Genomic DNA, 15,890 nt, shown 5'->3' on the forward strand with positions numbered 1-15,890 from the left:
CAGACATCATGGTCAGTTTGATGTGGTGTGCCTGTTCACCATGGTATCACTCCAGGACACACTCGATTTGATCATTGAGATGTTTGATGGTGCTTTGCGGGATCTTTTCAAGCATATTTTAACATTGACTTACTTCCTATGTGGAGGTCAAATCTATGAGCAGACTTAAGTAGTGGTAATGGGTAGCCCCTTGCCTTCAGTAGTGCCCAGTCTGTTTATGGACAAGTTCAAGGATGAGAGCCTTACAACTGCCACCTACCAGACGACATATTTTTTCTGGTATGTGGATGACACATATGTCATCTGGCTCCACGGCACTCAAGATATCCCTATATAAAGTTCGACATGGAGCTAGAGAAAGATAGTCAACTTCCTTCCCTGGACGTCTTGGTGCAGAGGAAACAGGTGGCACTTTTGGCCACAGTGTGTATCGAAAGCCAAAAACACACCGACCTATATCTACAGGCTGACTGCTGTGCTCACCCAGCATAGAAGACTGCATTGCTTAGAAAAATTGTATACTGAGCCAAGATACTTTCTGACCCTGACAGTTTGACAACGCGATTCAAACTTCTTCAACGAGAGTTCACTAACAATGGATATTCGATCAAGGACATCCGTAAAGCGTTACATCCCAGCAGAGAACCTGATACACCAGAAGAGGAACAAGAAGAAGAGACCTTCGAAGGTACTGCATGCAGGCCTGTTTCTGCGAAGGACAGCAGAATCCTGAAGAAACATGAAATCAAAAGTGTGTTTCACCCGCCCATCGAAACCAGGGCTCTTCTTGGAACAGTCAAAACTGATCTGAGGTAAAGAAAACCCGGTATTTATCACATACCTTGTGAATACGATGTGTCTCACATAGGTCAAACCACCAGAACAGTGGATGTAAGATGTAAGGAACATCAAAGACATACTAGACTAGGGCAGGCCACAAAATCATCAATAGCAGAACACTGCCGCAGGGGAGTGTCGTAGGACCGTTGCTATTCACAATATACATAAATGATCTTGTGGATGACATCGGCAGTTCACTGAGGTTTTTTGCGGGTGATGCTGTGGTATATCGAGAGGTTGTAACAATGGAAAATTGTACTGAGTTGCAGGAGGATCTGCAGCGAATTGACGCATGGTGCAGGGAATGGCAATTCAATCTCAATGTAGACAAGTGTAATGTGCTGCGAATACATAGAAAGAAAGATCCCGCATCATTTAGCTGCCATATAGCAGGTCAGCTACTGGAAGCAGTTAATTCCGTAAATTATCTGGGAGTAGGCATTAGGAGTGATTTAAAATGGAATGATCATATAAAGTTGATCGTCGCTAAAGCAGATGCCCGACTGAGATTCATTGGAAGAATCCTAAGGAAATGCAATCCGAAAACAAAGGAAGTAGGTTACAGTACGCTTGTTGGTTCACTGCTCGAATACTGCTCACCAGTGTGGGATAGGTACCAGATAGGGTTGATAGAAGAGATGGAGAAGATCCAACGGAGGGCAGCGCGCTTCGTTACAGGATCATTTAGTAATCGCCAAAGCGTTACGGAGATGATAGATAAACTCCAGTGGAAGACTCTGCAGGAGAGACGCTTAGTAGCTCGGTACGGGCTTTTGTTGAAGTTTCGAGAACATACCTTCACCGAGGAGTCAAGCAGTATATTGCTCCCTCCTACGTATTTCTCGCGAAGAGACCATGAGGATAAAATCAGAGAGATTAGAGCCCACAGAGAGGCATACCGACAATCCTTCTTTCCACGAACAATACGAGACTGGAATAGAAGGGAGAACCGATAGAGGTACTCAAGGTATCCTCCGCCACACACCGTCAGGTGGCTTGCGTAGTATGGATGTAGATGTAGATGCCTGCCGCATGAACATGCCATTGATTGTGATACAACCAGGACACTGCTCCAAACCCCCAGATTCTGGAACAGTGTCATCAATGAATTAATTGAAATCAATATGGCAGAAAACCTAATCACTCATGAAGCAGGATACCAACTGAGCACTGCACGTAATCCGGCGTTTCAGCTGCTACAAAAACAGAAGAAAGTAGGTCTCAGCTCCATTTATGAAACTCGGCTAATTGCAGACAGAGCAGCAAGGAAGCACACCTTACAGGAGCAGACTGAACACAGAACACCAGGAGGTGGCTACCGCAGTGAGAGACAGCTCCAACTGGTGGAAACGACATAGGGAACGCCTGTAGCTGGGAAAGACTGCAGAGAATGCGTCTCGTGAGCACGGACTGAGTACTGAAAACCAGAAGGCAGTCGCCACCGTGGGAGACAGCTGCACTGGGCACAGATAGAACAAGGTCACCTGGAGCACCATGGAAGCATGCATTATGGGCGAGGACTGAACACCATAGGACAGCCTCCATTGCGGGAGACAGCTGCAGTGGGTGCCGACGGAACAGGGAACACCTGGAGCAGGACGGAAGAACACCTCACAGGAACACCTCACAGGAGCGGACCGAACAAGGAACATCTGAAATGGATACCGCAGTGAGATACAAAGGACGCGGACAGCATAGGGAACACCTACAGCGGAACGAGAGTGCAGAAAATGTGCGTTTCGCCTTCTCGGATCAAATACGGAACACCATGACGTGGCTATCACTGCAGGAGACTGCAGCAGCAGGCATAGACGGATTTCAGGATACCTTCAGCGGCGCAGAAGCATGCTTCGCGAGTGCAGACCGATAAGGGAACACCCGATCCGGAGCGGATAGCAGATGGAACTACAGGCACCACCCTCGCGTAAATATGGGACCCAGTCAGCCAGGTAGCCAGCCTCAGATACACCTGATGAAGATGTCAAGTTATGGTATCGAAATGCGTGTTGGGAAAACGCGGACGACTGGAAAAACACCCGTTCTCAACGAGATGACAAAGAATCTACTGTTGTGAAAAATATAAATGCTTCAGTGGTATACATTACTGTTTCTATGAACAAAGTCGAATCTCAGATGTTATATTTCAAAATATAAGAAAATCAAATAATAATAATAATTAAATGAAAAATGTAATAAAATTAAAAGTAATGGTAATGGTAGATGACTACTGTCTAAGATGAAATTCTCTTGTATAAAGCGTAATGATGACTTGATTCTCAATTATGATATCAGTGGCTCAACTGGATAAAGTAAGGCATGACTCATGAGCCTTAAAATACCCATCGAGGTTTATTCTACTCGTGTGCAGAATCATCAATTGTTTTTTGGGAAACACAGCAGTAAAATATAACATAGTCCTCATCTGTTAGTCCATTATCAGAGGTAGAAATTAGTTTTGCTTGTTCTTTAGAGCAAATATCTGCCGCTGGAACAATCTAATGGAAACATTGGCAGCTCTGATACATTAAAAACTTCTCAAAATTTGGGCCGGCCGAAGTGGCCTTGCGGTTCTAGGCGCTGCAGTCTGGAACCGCGAGACCGCTACGGTCGCAGGTTCGAATCCTGCCTCGGGCATGGATGTGTGTGATGTCCTTAGGTTGGTTAGGTTTAACTAGTTCTAAGTTCTAGGGGACTAATGACCTCAGAAGTTGAGTCCCATAGTGCTCAGAGCCATTTGAACCATTTTTCTCAAAATCATCAGAAAAACTGGAGTTATATTTCATTAAATGTAATTCTGTCAGCATTTTGTATTTAAACAGAAGAGCTAAATGAGATATAATAAAGGAGATTTTGGACACAAAAGAATTCGCTTTGGTCTACTTCGAATGAAATTTTCTACGTCAACATTATAAAGTAAGTCTAGAAACCATTCTCGTTTTATTCGCTGGACATATCTGGTGAAAAGAAGCACATAACATTGTAATATGTTCATAGCAGTTACCTGCTTAAATCATAAGCTTGAACGACGAATGATTGATAGCTTGGTTTGCTTAAGACAAACTTTGTCGTCAACGCTTTTATTCAAAAATGGCTCTGAGCACTATGGGACTTAGCTGCTGTGGTCATCAGTCCCCTAGAACTTAGAACTACTTAAACCTAACTAACCTAGGGACACCACACACATCCATGCCCGAGGCACGATTCGAACCTGCGACCGTAGCGGTCACGCGGTTCCAGACTGTAGTGCCTAGAACCGCACGACCCAACGCTTTTATTTCTTAACATATTTTTTTTCAGGCAATTTCCAAAGGATTGCGGGAGAAAACGTTAACCATTCTGTTTCCTGCTACTTGCGGTAACACATTATCGGTCGCCGCATTCTTGATAGGCACATACGTCCACAACTTGACTTAGCGACTCCTGTCTGAAAATATTTCCATTGACTCATTACATTTCAATGATAAAGTACTGAGCTTCTTGCGAAAAAAATCGTCTGCAATTTTTCTGTTGGTAACGCTGGCGTAGTCCAGAGACAAACTGCTGAAACTACTAATGGTCCCCTAACACGAAACGTATGTCTTAGCTTCCCCTGTTAAACGCAAGTTAGACACATGAAGTGTCACTTCATCTGACCAACCGCTCATTGCAACAACATCTATGACATTATTAATTAGTTATATGTAAATGTCTAGGGATAGCGTCTTTGATTCATAATCAAAGCGTCTTCGGTCCCGGGTTCGAATCCCGCCGCTGCTCAAATTTTGATTAATAATCAGCATTCGTGGCCGAAGACTTCCGGCAAAGATGTCACTCTTATTCAGCCAACGGCCGTGTCAAAGAGGGCGGAGGAGCGGATAGAGGTTCAGGGCACTCTCTTGTCCTTGGGGTGGGAAATTGCCCCTAAAGGCGGAAGAATCAGCAATGATCAACGGCATGAGGATGCAGAACGCAATGGAAACCACTGCATTAAACACACGGAACGTGTATGCACAGGACATATGGCCTGTAGTTGAAGAAGTGTCATGATCATCTCTCCATTGGCAAAAGATTCCGGAATAGTCCCCCATTCGGATCTCCGGAAGGGGTCTGCAAAGGGGGTGGTTACCATGAGAAAAAGATTGAATAATCGACGGAAGTATAACGTTCTACGAGTCGGGGCGTGGAATGTCAGAAGTTTGAACGTGGTAGGGAAACTAGAAAATCTGAAAAGGGAAATACAAATGCTCAGTCTAGATATAGTGGGGTCAGTGAAGTGAAGTGGAAAGAAGACAAGGATTTCTGGTCAGATGAGTATCGGGTAATATCAACAGCAGCAGAAAATGGTATTACAGGTGTAGGATTCGTTATGAATAGGAAGGTAGGGCAGAGAGTGTGTTACTGTGAACAGTTCAACGATAGCGTTGTTCTTATCAGAATCGACAGCAAACCAACACCGACAATGATAGTTCAGGTATACATGTCGACGTCGCAAGCTGAGGATGAAGAAATAGAGAAAGTATATGAGGACATTGAAATGGTAATACAGTATGTAAAGGGATATGAAAATCTAAGTCATGGGAGACTTGAATGCAGCTGTAGGGGAAGGAGTAGAAGAAAAGGTTACAAGAGAATATGGGCTTGGGAAACGGAATGAGAGAGGGGAAAGACTAATTGAGTTCTGTAACAAGTTTTAGGTAGTAACAGCGAATACTCTGTTCAAGAATCACAAGATGAGCAGGTATACTTGGAAAAGGTAAAGTGATACTGGCAGATTTCAGTTAGATTACATCATGATCAGACAGAGATTCCAAAATCAGATACTGTATTTTAAGGCGTACCCAGGAGCAGACATAGACTCAGATCACAATATAGTAGTGATGAAGAGTAGGCTGAAGTTCAAACATTAGTCAGGAAGAATCAATACGCAAAGAAGTGAGATACGGAAGTACTAAGGAATGACGAGATACGGTTGAAGTTCTCTAAGGCTATAGATACAGCAATAAGGAATAGCTCAGTAGGCAGTACAGTTGAAAAGGAATGGACATCTCTAAAAAGGGCCATCACAGAAGTTGGGAAGGAAAACATAGGTACAAAGAAGGTAACTGCGAAAAAACCATGGGTAACAGAAGACATACTTCATTTGATCGATGAAAGGAGGAACTAAAAAAATATTCCGGGAAACTCAGGAAACTCAGGAATGAAATAAATAGGAAATGCAGGGAAGCTAAGGCTAAATGCCTACAGGAAAAATGCGAAGGCATCGAAAAGAAATGATTGTCGAAGGACAGACTCAGCATACAGGAAAGTCAAAACAATCTTCGGTAATATTAAAAGCAAGGGTGACAACATTAAGAGTGCAACGGGTATTCCACGGTTAAATGCAGAGGAGAGAGCGGATAGGTGGAAAGAATACATTGAAAGCCTCTATTAGGGGGAAGATTTGTCTGATGTGATAGAAGAAGAAACAGGAGTCTATTTAGAAGAGATAGAGGATCCAGTATTAGAATCAGAATTTAACATAGCTTTGGAGGACTTACGATCAAATAAAGCAGTAGGGATGCATAACATTCCATCAGAATTTCTAAAATCATTGGTGGAAGTGGCAACAAAACGACTATTAACGTTGGTGTTTAGAATGCATGACTCTGGCGACATACCATCTGACTTTGGGAAAAGCATTATCCACACAATTCCGAAGACGGCAAGAGCTGACAAGTGCGAGAATTACCGCACAGTCAGCTAACAGCTCATGCATCCAAGTTGCTGACAAGAATAATATACCGAAGAATGGAAAAGAAAATTGAGGATGCGTTAGATGACGATCAGTTTCGCTTTAGGAAAGGTAAAGGTACGAGAGAGGCAATTCTGACGTTGCGGTTAATAATGGACGCAAGACTAAAGAAAAATCAAGACACGTTCATAGGATTTGTCGACCTGGAAAAAGCGTTCGACAATGTGGAATGGTGTAAGATGTTCGAAATTTTGAGAAAAGTAGGGGTAAGTTATAGGGAGAGACGGGTCATGTACAATATGTACAACAGCCAAGAGGGAGTAAAAAGGGTGTAAGACAAGGATGTAGCCGTTCGCCCCTACTCTTCAGTCCGTACATCGATGTAGCAATGATGGAAATAAAAGAAAGGTTCAGGAGTGGTATTAAAATTCAAGGTGAAAGGATATCAATGATACGATTCGCTGATGACATTATTATCCTGAGTGAAAGTGAAGAAGAATTACATGATCTGCTGAACGGAATGAACAGTCCAATGAGTACAGAGTATGGACTGAGAGAAAATCGAAGAAAGACGAAGGTAATGAGAAGTAGTAGAAATGAGAACAGCGAGAACCTTAACATCAGGACTGATGGTCACGAAGTAGATGAAGTTAAGGAATTCTGCTACCTAGGCAGTAAAATAACCAATGACGGACAGAGCAAGGAGGACACCAAAAGCAGAGTAGCAATGGTAAAGGGCATTCCCGGCCAAGAGAAGTCTACTAATATCAAAGATCAGCTTTAATTTGAGGAAAAAAGTTCTGAGAATGTACGTTTGGACTACAGCATTGTACGGTAGTGAAACATAGACTGTGAGAAAACCGGAACAGAAGAGAATTGAAGCATTTGAGATGTGGTGCTACAGACGAATGTTGAAAATTAGGTGGACTGATAAGGTAAGGAGTGAGGAGGTTCTGTGCAGAATCGGAGAGGAAAGGAATATGTGGAAAACACGAATAAGGCTAAGGGGCAGGATGACAGGACATCTGTTAAGATATGAGGGAATGACTTCCATGGTACTAGAGGGAGCTGTAGAGGGCAAAAACTGTGGAGGAAGACAGAGTTTGGAATACATCCAGCAAATAATTGAGGACGTAGGTTGCAAGTGCGACTCTGAGATGAAGAGGTTAGCACAGGAGAGGAATTCGTGACGGGCCGCATCAAACCAGTCAGAAGACTGATGACCAAACAAGAATGTAAATTTAAGATGGTGGGGAGTATGCAAACCGATTAATGGTGCCAGCTGCATAGGGGAATTACGCGGAATAAGCGGCGACGAGCGAAAATGTCTACTGGACCGGTATTTGAATCCAGGATGGCCTGCTTACTGGGTAGCTGCACTAACCAATGCTCCATCCGGGACACAGTCTTATCGCAACTGCGCGGACTGTCTAGTCACGCCTCACAGTCAACCCACACTCCCACCTTGCGTCACTTCTCCGCAGTCCCTGTCCATTTCCTCCATACTCGCAACTCAGAAATTCCTGCAGCAGGTCGGACGTACTTGTGCATCCGCATTGAAGAAGGTGGATCCACTGCCCATCCAGGCGATTCATGACTGTCGACACGTCTTCCCTTTCTTTCCTCTAAAAGGGACTGATAAGTGTTGCTACAGCCGGTCCAAAAGGAGAAGGAGCTATCTCAAATTCTGCCTTATTTTCCCCTGATTCAGACGCTCATTGGACCTGAATGGCTTCCAAAGCTTCAGATCTACGAAGGAGTTCCTGATGAGCCTGCTTCTGGCACGAATTTTCATTTGCTAACACACGAACTGCTCTGTTGGAGCAACAGCAGACACTGTAGTAGTAGCAGCACGTTTTCTACCATTTTGTGTACTGCGCCTCTTACTGTAATTTATACAAAATAACTAATTAATACGCTCAAAACTCACTAATCTTCATAAATTACTTTTTCTGGAAGCTCATCGCCCATCCACACTTGAATAATCCTGAACCAAATGACGAACACGTCTACAAGTAAAACATGTACTAGCTACAGCCTTACCATACGCCAATTACTGCCTGCAATACTGACACCTTACTGGTACTAGATTGTCAGGTGTACCGTCACCCTTAAACAATAATAGGTCCCCCGGTTCATGCGGCTTCGCAAACGTAAGCTTAAGCATAGTCTATTCAGTACCCACAAATTAAATCTAAGAGTGTTGCCCAGAGAGTAATGCACCACATTCTTTTTTCTCAACCAAAGACTATACTACGAATGCGAAACGTTACGTACGTATTATTTGAAGTTTCCTGAGCGAGCGCGCCAGGTTTACGTCACTTCCGACAGATAGCGTAGCTGCAGAACAGTTTCAAACTGGCGTCTGTAGGTGATGTATGTTACAAGCAACGTACCGTCATTGAATTTCTCACCGCAGATAAAGAAACTATGGGGAATATTCACAAACGCTTGTGCAAAGACTGCGGAGCATCTGCTGTCGACAGAAGTACAGTTAGCCGCTGGGCACGGAGGGTGAGGTCATCAGAAGGCACTTCGGCGGAGCTCCGCGATTTGCAGCGGTCGTGGAGACCATCCACGGCTGTCACGCCTGGCATGTTGCAGCGAGCTGATGTCACTTGCAAGGGCAGACGCATTACGACTCGGCAGTTGGCGCTGCCTCTGTCAACCAGCAAAGGAAGTTCACACAATGAAGCATTGGCTCCGCCACCATGACAAAGATTGGTACCGTCGGGACATACACGCCCTTGTTTCGCCCTGGAGGAAGGCCATAAAACAAAATGGAGATTACGGGAAAATTAGGATGTGTAGGAAAAACTCTAATCTTTCGTGTGTGTAATTCTCATTAAGTTCAATAAAGAATTGTTGAAGAACAAAATGCGATGCATTACTTTCTGGACAACCCTCGTAATAATTGAAAACAGATACTGAATCAAACATAAACAAAGACTAACCGCATCACATTGTGCTGAGCCGATACTGCTCAGCTGGAGGTATGGCAAGTACCACTGTTTATACGTAATTGACAAAGTACCCAATCTTACTACTCGACACCAAACCAGTGTGTCTGGATGTCGAGGGTTACCCAACAATTACTTTTCTCACCAAACCGTAGCATTTGGACATTGGACGAACACTTCTTATCAAAACATGGCGTGTCGGGAAGTGTAACGACCACTTCCTCACGCCAAGTGTAATGACCCAGTCTATTCCAGGTTGTTACACATCAGGGTGAGTGAGAGTAATGGCGAGGGACATGGGAGATTCACGCCAGGGCATGCAGTTAAACAATGGTAGTACGAGATAGTATTTACAGATGTTTATTCAATCAGCCTTATACAGCATGCTGGCTGGCCTCGGGGGCGCTCTGCGTGCGTAGAAACACAGCTGATTCAGGACTGTACCGAGGTCCTGATCACGCCAATTACGTCCGTTGCCCTGGGTCGTTGCTGGCAGCTACCGCAGTGCTGATGTGCCGCCATCACTGAGGAATGAGCACAGTCCAACCAGGTCCTACACAGTTGTGCCAGCTAGCCACCCCCACATGTACTCGTGGTCCCCATGTTGTGTGCTTGGGTGTGATAGCTGGCAGTAGTTGCTTGATGCCCAACAGCAATGCCCCAGTTACCCCCAATCCCCGCCCCCAAACAAATGTCTACAAGGATGGTGGCCGATGACGTCTAGGCGGCTAGGAGGCCATGAGGGCGTGCCTCCCCCAACTGGATAGTAGACAGCTAGCAGTCCATTGGCTAAAGTCCCTCAGAGGGCGCCCGCTGGTCACACATCAGCTCCGCATATCAGTGAAGTTTCCCAAGTCCCGCAGCCGCTCGGCCACAGGTATGGTGAGCCTTGAGCTGAAACCTCATGAGTTAACCTGTGCACTGAACACAGGTCGCTAGGCCCGGCTAAATTTGCATCGTGTGAGTTGCTTGGTAACACATGTGTGCACCGAGTTACAAAATCTTACTTCACTCTTGGTCACACTATGTTGCAGCATTTGCAGTACACTACACCAAGACCGCGACAGATGTCGCGTCTGGCCGAAATGTTTCCACCTAATGTCAATAATACTGCCCAGTTGCTTACTTGATTAGCATATCGTCGAGCTGGTCTCACTTGCCTGGCCGCTACTGGAATAAAACTTCAAAAATTTACAATTCACGTGCCGAACTCTGCGGAGTCTACAGTCTAACGTACATAGAGAGTCTACAGTTAAACGTACATAGAAATGCTGGAGTTATATGTTGTGCCGCAACTTCCTCGTGGCGTCATCTTTCAACAATATGGCATACCATGCTATTTTGCAAACTTTGTGAGGGATTTCTTGGATCATGAGATCCCGTATTACTGGAATCAGAGTGGCCCTCTAGAAGTCCAGACATTATGCACCTTGATTTTTTTCTGTGAGGATTTATCAAAAATCAGGTGTAGTAGACGCCAGTTCTTGACCTACCGGATCTGCGCCATCACATTCGTGCTGCTATCGCAAATGTACGCCTGCAATCCTGCAAAACACTTGGGAAGAAGTGGAATACAGGTTAGATGTATGCCGCAGAGCTAATGGTGCGCATATCGAGGTATATTAGGTGCGTAAAAAATCGTTTTTAATTACAGTACTTATAGAAACATATCGTCAGTCAACAACTCAATTTAATTTCCTTTAATTTACGTCTATGTTCACAAACTTTTTGTTCACAGATTACCGGTTTTGGTCTATAATGACCATCTTCAGATCTGTGTTTTATAAAAACAATATCCTAATGTACTGCAGCTATTGTGGTATCGTCAAATGTTAAATGCAAAATCAGCACCAGCATCGTCAAATATATATAAATAACAGCATATGCACGAGTCATGTTGTCAGTACCACTACTGTCCGAAACAAGCTGGTGAACTTACAACGCCGGCCGAAGTGGCCGTGCGGTTAAAGGCGCTGCAGTCTGGAGCCGCAAGACCGCTACGGTCGCAGGTTCGAATCCTGCCTCGGGCATGGATGTTTGTGATGTCCTTAGGTTAGTTAGGTTTAACTAGTTCTAAGTTCTAGGGGACTAATAACCTCAGCAGTTGAGTCCCGTAGTGCTCAGAGCCATTTGAACCATTGCTGAACTTACAACACAAACATCTTGTGGCTGCTGTACGGCAGCTTGTTTTGAACAGTAGTGCTACTGACAACATGACTCGTGCATATGATGTTATTTACATATATTTGACGATGCTGGTGCTGATTTTGCATTTAACATTTGACGATGCCACTATGGCTGCAGTACATTAGGACTTTGTTTTTATAAAACACCGATCTGAAGATGGTCATTATAGACCGAAACCGGTAATCTGTGAACAAAAAGTTTGTGAACATAGACGTAAATTAAAGGAAATTTACTCTATATACGGGTCACTGTTTTATTCGCTACAATGTCGTAGCTTGTGAATATCTCAATTACTTCTCAAGTTATTTTATATTATTATATGTTTAGTCCGGACCCCACATGTTAGGGGTGCACCATTCTATCATTTAATTTTTGTTTTGCTTTGGAGCTTACCATTTTAATGAGGAAGACAACGGAGCCGAATAGTCTGACTGGTCTGCTGAATCGTAGTTCCAGGTACTGGAACAACATAAAACTTAACATCATTGATTTAGAAAGAGCATTTTTCCTACTGGTATAAGCATTTCCTTGACTGTAGTCTTACAAGAGATATTTGTCATGAAAACACTTCAGGCTTTCTCACCTCGTACGAAGAAACTATCTTCAGTTGATAAAACACTGGCAGGTAAATGAATGCCATTGTCAAGCTGGCGAGTATGTCGCTAGTCACTGCTACCCAATACTGTGTTCCGTAAACGTACATTTCCGCAGGTATTGCCAGCAATGATATGCCAGAAATGTAACTGCAAAATAGAAACAATTTTTAGTAACCTAGCTTCAGGTCAAAAATAATTATGAGAGCCATATTGAAACAAAATTTATAGACAGAAATAAATTTATTTAACAATACGTGCTATAAATTTTAACAGTGGTGTCCTAAAAAGACAATGAACGAGATCTATTTTCCCTAACAATGAAGTGTCCTAGCCACGTGCCACTGTCAGCGCTACTTGCCCCATCCTCCAGAATAATCAGATTGTGTCATATTTTTAATATGTCGTTCAGTTTGCGAAATATCGTTATTTGATCAGATGTTAGCACAGTGCTCGTGGCGATTTATGCAATGCCTGATTTGCAGGAGGAAACGTGGAACGTCATATTTTACATCTACATACATACTCTTCAAACCACTTTGAAATACGCGCCAGAGGGTACGTCTTATCGTATCAAACGTTAGATTTTCTTCTCGTTTCATTCAGGTAAGAAGCCTGGGAAGAATGAATTAAAAACCCTCTGTGCATAGTCCCTACGTAAGCAACACATAGCAGGAGATAGAATTTTCCTCGACTATTCACTTTATATTGTTTCTTGAAGCTTTGTGAGCAGACCATCGTGGGATAATTGGCGTCCATCTTCGAGCGTCTGATAGTTAGGGTGCTACAGCATTTCCGTGATACTCTCCTGTAAATCCAGCAGTATTTGTGACCATTCGTGCTACCCTTCTTTGTATACTTTCTACACTGATCAGCCAGAACAGTATGACCACCGACCTACTATTAATATAAGCCCGTCCAGGCCTCAGCAGCCACGCCTGCCGAGGAATTACTGCTAGTCAGAGACACGCACGGTGCATGTAGTGTCAGTGAGCGTGCTATCCATGTGTAGAATAGGGAAGGCACGCGATCTTTCTGAGTCTGACCGAGGGCAGATTGTGATGGCCCGGAGACTCGGCACGAGCATTTCGGAAACTTCACCAACTGTCGACTGTTCGAGGAGTGCTGTGGTGAGTGTCTTCAACACATGGTTAAAACCAAGGTGAAACCACGTCCAGACATCGTATTGGGCGCCACCCCCCATTACGGATGTCGGACATCGTAGGCTGGGCCGACTGGTAAAACAGGACAGGCGGCGAACTGTGGCGGAACTAACATTAGACTTTAATGCTGGACAGAGTACAATAGAGTCTGAACACACAGTACGCCGAACACTCCTAACGATGGACCTGCGCAATCGACGACCTTTGCTTGTGCCAATGATAACACCACGTCATTGGCAACTATGACTGAAAGGGGTACGTGACCATCGGCACTCAACGTTGGCGCAGTGGCAGAGCGTTGCATGGTCTGATGGATCCCGATACCTTCTTCATCATGCCAATGGGATGGCGCGAATCCGTCGTCTTCCAGGCGAACAGCTCCTTGACACCTGTACGGCGGGGCGGAAACAAGCTGGCAGCGGCTCCGTTATGCTCTGGGGAACTTTAACATGGGCATCCATAGGCCCAGTGGAGCTCGTACAAGGCACAATGACGGCGAAGGAGTATCGTACACTGGTTGCAGACCACGTACACCCTTTCATGACAATCAAGTTTCCTGACGGCAGTGGCATTTTTCAACAAGATAATGCGTCATGTCACAAGGTCAGGAGTGTGATAGATTGGTTGTTAAAGGAACACAGTGGCGAGCTTCCGTTGATGAGGTGGCCCGCATCTCAACAGCTCTAAACCCGAACGAAAACATCTGGGATGTGGCTGAACGTGGCGTCAGAGCTCATCGCCTCCCTCCCCAGAATTTATCAGAACTGGGTGACTTACGTGAACATATGCGGTGCCAGTTCCCTCCAGCGACCTACTAAGGGCTCATTGCTTCGATGCCACGACGCGTCGCCATTGTTATCCGTGTCAGAAGTGGAAATACTGGGTATTAGGCAGGTGGTCGTACTGTTCCGGCTGATCAGTGTGTATCCCCTGTTACATCTATCTGGTTTGAGACTCATATAATTGAGCAATATTCTAAGATGGGACGCATGTGTGTTTTGTTAGCAACGTTCTCTGTACACGGACACCATTTTCCCAGTATCCTGCCAAATGTATTTACGTCTACTGCCTCCACTACCTACAACCGAAATTTTGCCTGAAAATGGGAAAACAATTACGGAAACGATTAACAGAAGGTAGTATTTTCCGCTTTTGCTGTGTTAATTTTATTTGTTCACAACTAGTTTTCACGTTCTACGCCATTCTCAAATGATTTTGTGGTACTGTAATAAATAAAATATATTATATTACCTCCAGGAACAGAAATGTAATTGTATGAACATAAACGTACTTTAAATGCATTTACCTGCAACAGAAAACAATGTCTTACATAATGAAATGTCAGCATCTTTACATATGTGTTTTCTATTCGTTTTAGTTCGCAAATGCTGTCTTACTGATTTGACAGCTTGACATTTAAAAAGATGTTACCTTGATCAGAGAGTAAATCTAAGCATAGAATAAATGGAATAATAATTTCAAATACTGTGACTATATACGAGGGATATTCGGAAAGTTCCAATCGGTCAAGAAATGGGAACCACCGTGAAAATCTAATAAATCTTTGCACATATGTGTTCGACAGTGTCTCTAGTATGCATGTCAATTGCATCACTTTGCTCTTTTAGGTTCTGAGCGCATTGTGAGCACATAAAGATGCGTAGGAAATAGTGTCTCCCGCCAAGTATGAGGTCCTGGTGAGAGATTTCGCCTGATGTTATGCAGCCCACATTACAGAACTGTCATACGGTTCCTACTTCGTGACAATTCTCAGTCGCATCTGCCGGGTCAATGAAAGTGCTCTGTCAGTGTGTGGGTTTTATTTTGTCAAGTTGCGCAATGGCTTGATCCAACAAGTACCCTTTGGCTCCTGCAAGAAACAATTTCCACCTCGCACTACTACAGAAGTCAGACAGACGCTGTTAATGCACCAACCAGAACTGCTTGAAAAACATTCAACAACAAATGTCTTCTGGAGTCGTCCGCTGTAAGGAAAAGGCACAAAAATATTCTATATTCTTACATAACTAGTGGAATACTTGGGTACTGGAGTATTGCTAGTTAGTGTAAGAAAAATATTAAACGATCGAAAAATATTATTTATTGCAAAAGAATTCCGAGAAATCAAGTGAAACTTTTTCTTATAAATTAATACATTTCCGGGTTCTTTTCAGAACAGCAGATTGCCTCTTATGGATAGGAATGCTATTATTTTACAAAGTATGGAAAGGTTCTTTGCTCCCTTTTCTTTAAGAATGTTATTTACTCAGCAGAATGGCTGAGAGCTGCGCCTACACAACTTGAATAACTTTTCTAGGTATGGTCAAGGCTGTCGCTTGAGAAATGTAGTGTACTGTTGTGGAGGACAGATTTGGCTCACATATGCTGTAGCACACTATACCGTGAGCTGCAATGACTGCTGCCTGCATCGCTCGCT

General features: G+C 43.9%; 1 protein-coding gene across 1 annotated transcript in view; it reads right to left on the reverse strand.

Annotated features, from left to right (window-relative positions):
- LOC126252801 (sodium-coupled monocarboxylate transporter 2-like) overlaps window positions 1-15,890 on the reverse strand; it is a 205,278-nt gene that overhangs the window by 101,282 nt on the left and 88,106 nt on the right. Inside the window, exons 3-4 of the mRNA XM_049953736.1 lie at window positions 12,281-12,440; window positions 12,091-12,156 (exon numbers count right to left, since the gene is read on the reverse strand). Coding sequence (XP_049809693.1) covers window positions 12,091-12,156; window positions 12,281-12,440 — 226 coding nt within the window. The remainder of the gene's footprint in view (window positions 1-12,090; window positions 12,157-12,280; window positions 12,441-15,890) is intronic.

Source organism: Schistocerca nitens, chromosome 4 (assembly GCF_023898315.1).
Source record: "Schistocerca nitens isolate TAMUIC-IGC-003100 chromosome 4, iqSchNite1.1, whole genome shotgun sequence".
NCBI lineage: Eukaryota > Metazoa > Arthropoda > Insecta > Orthoptera > Acrididae > Schistocerca > Schistocerca nitens.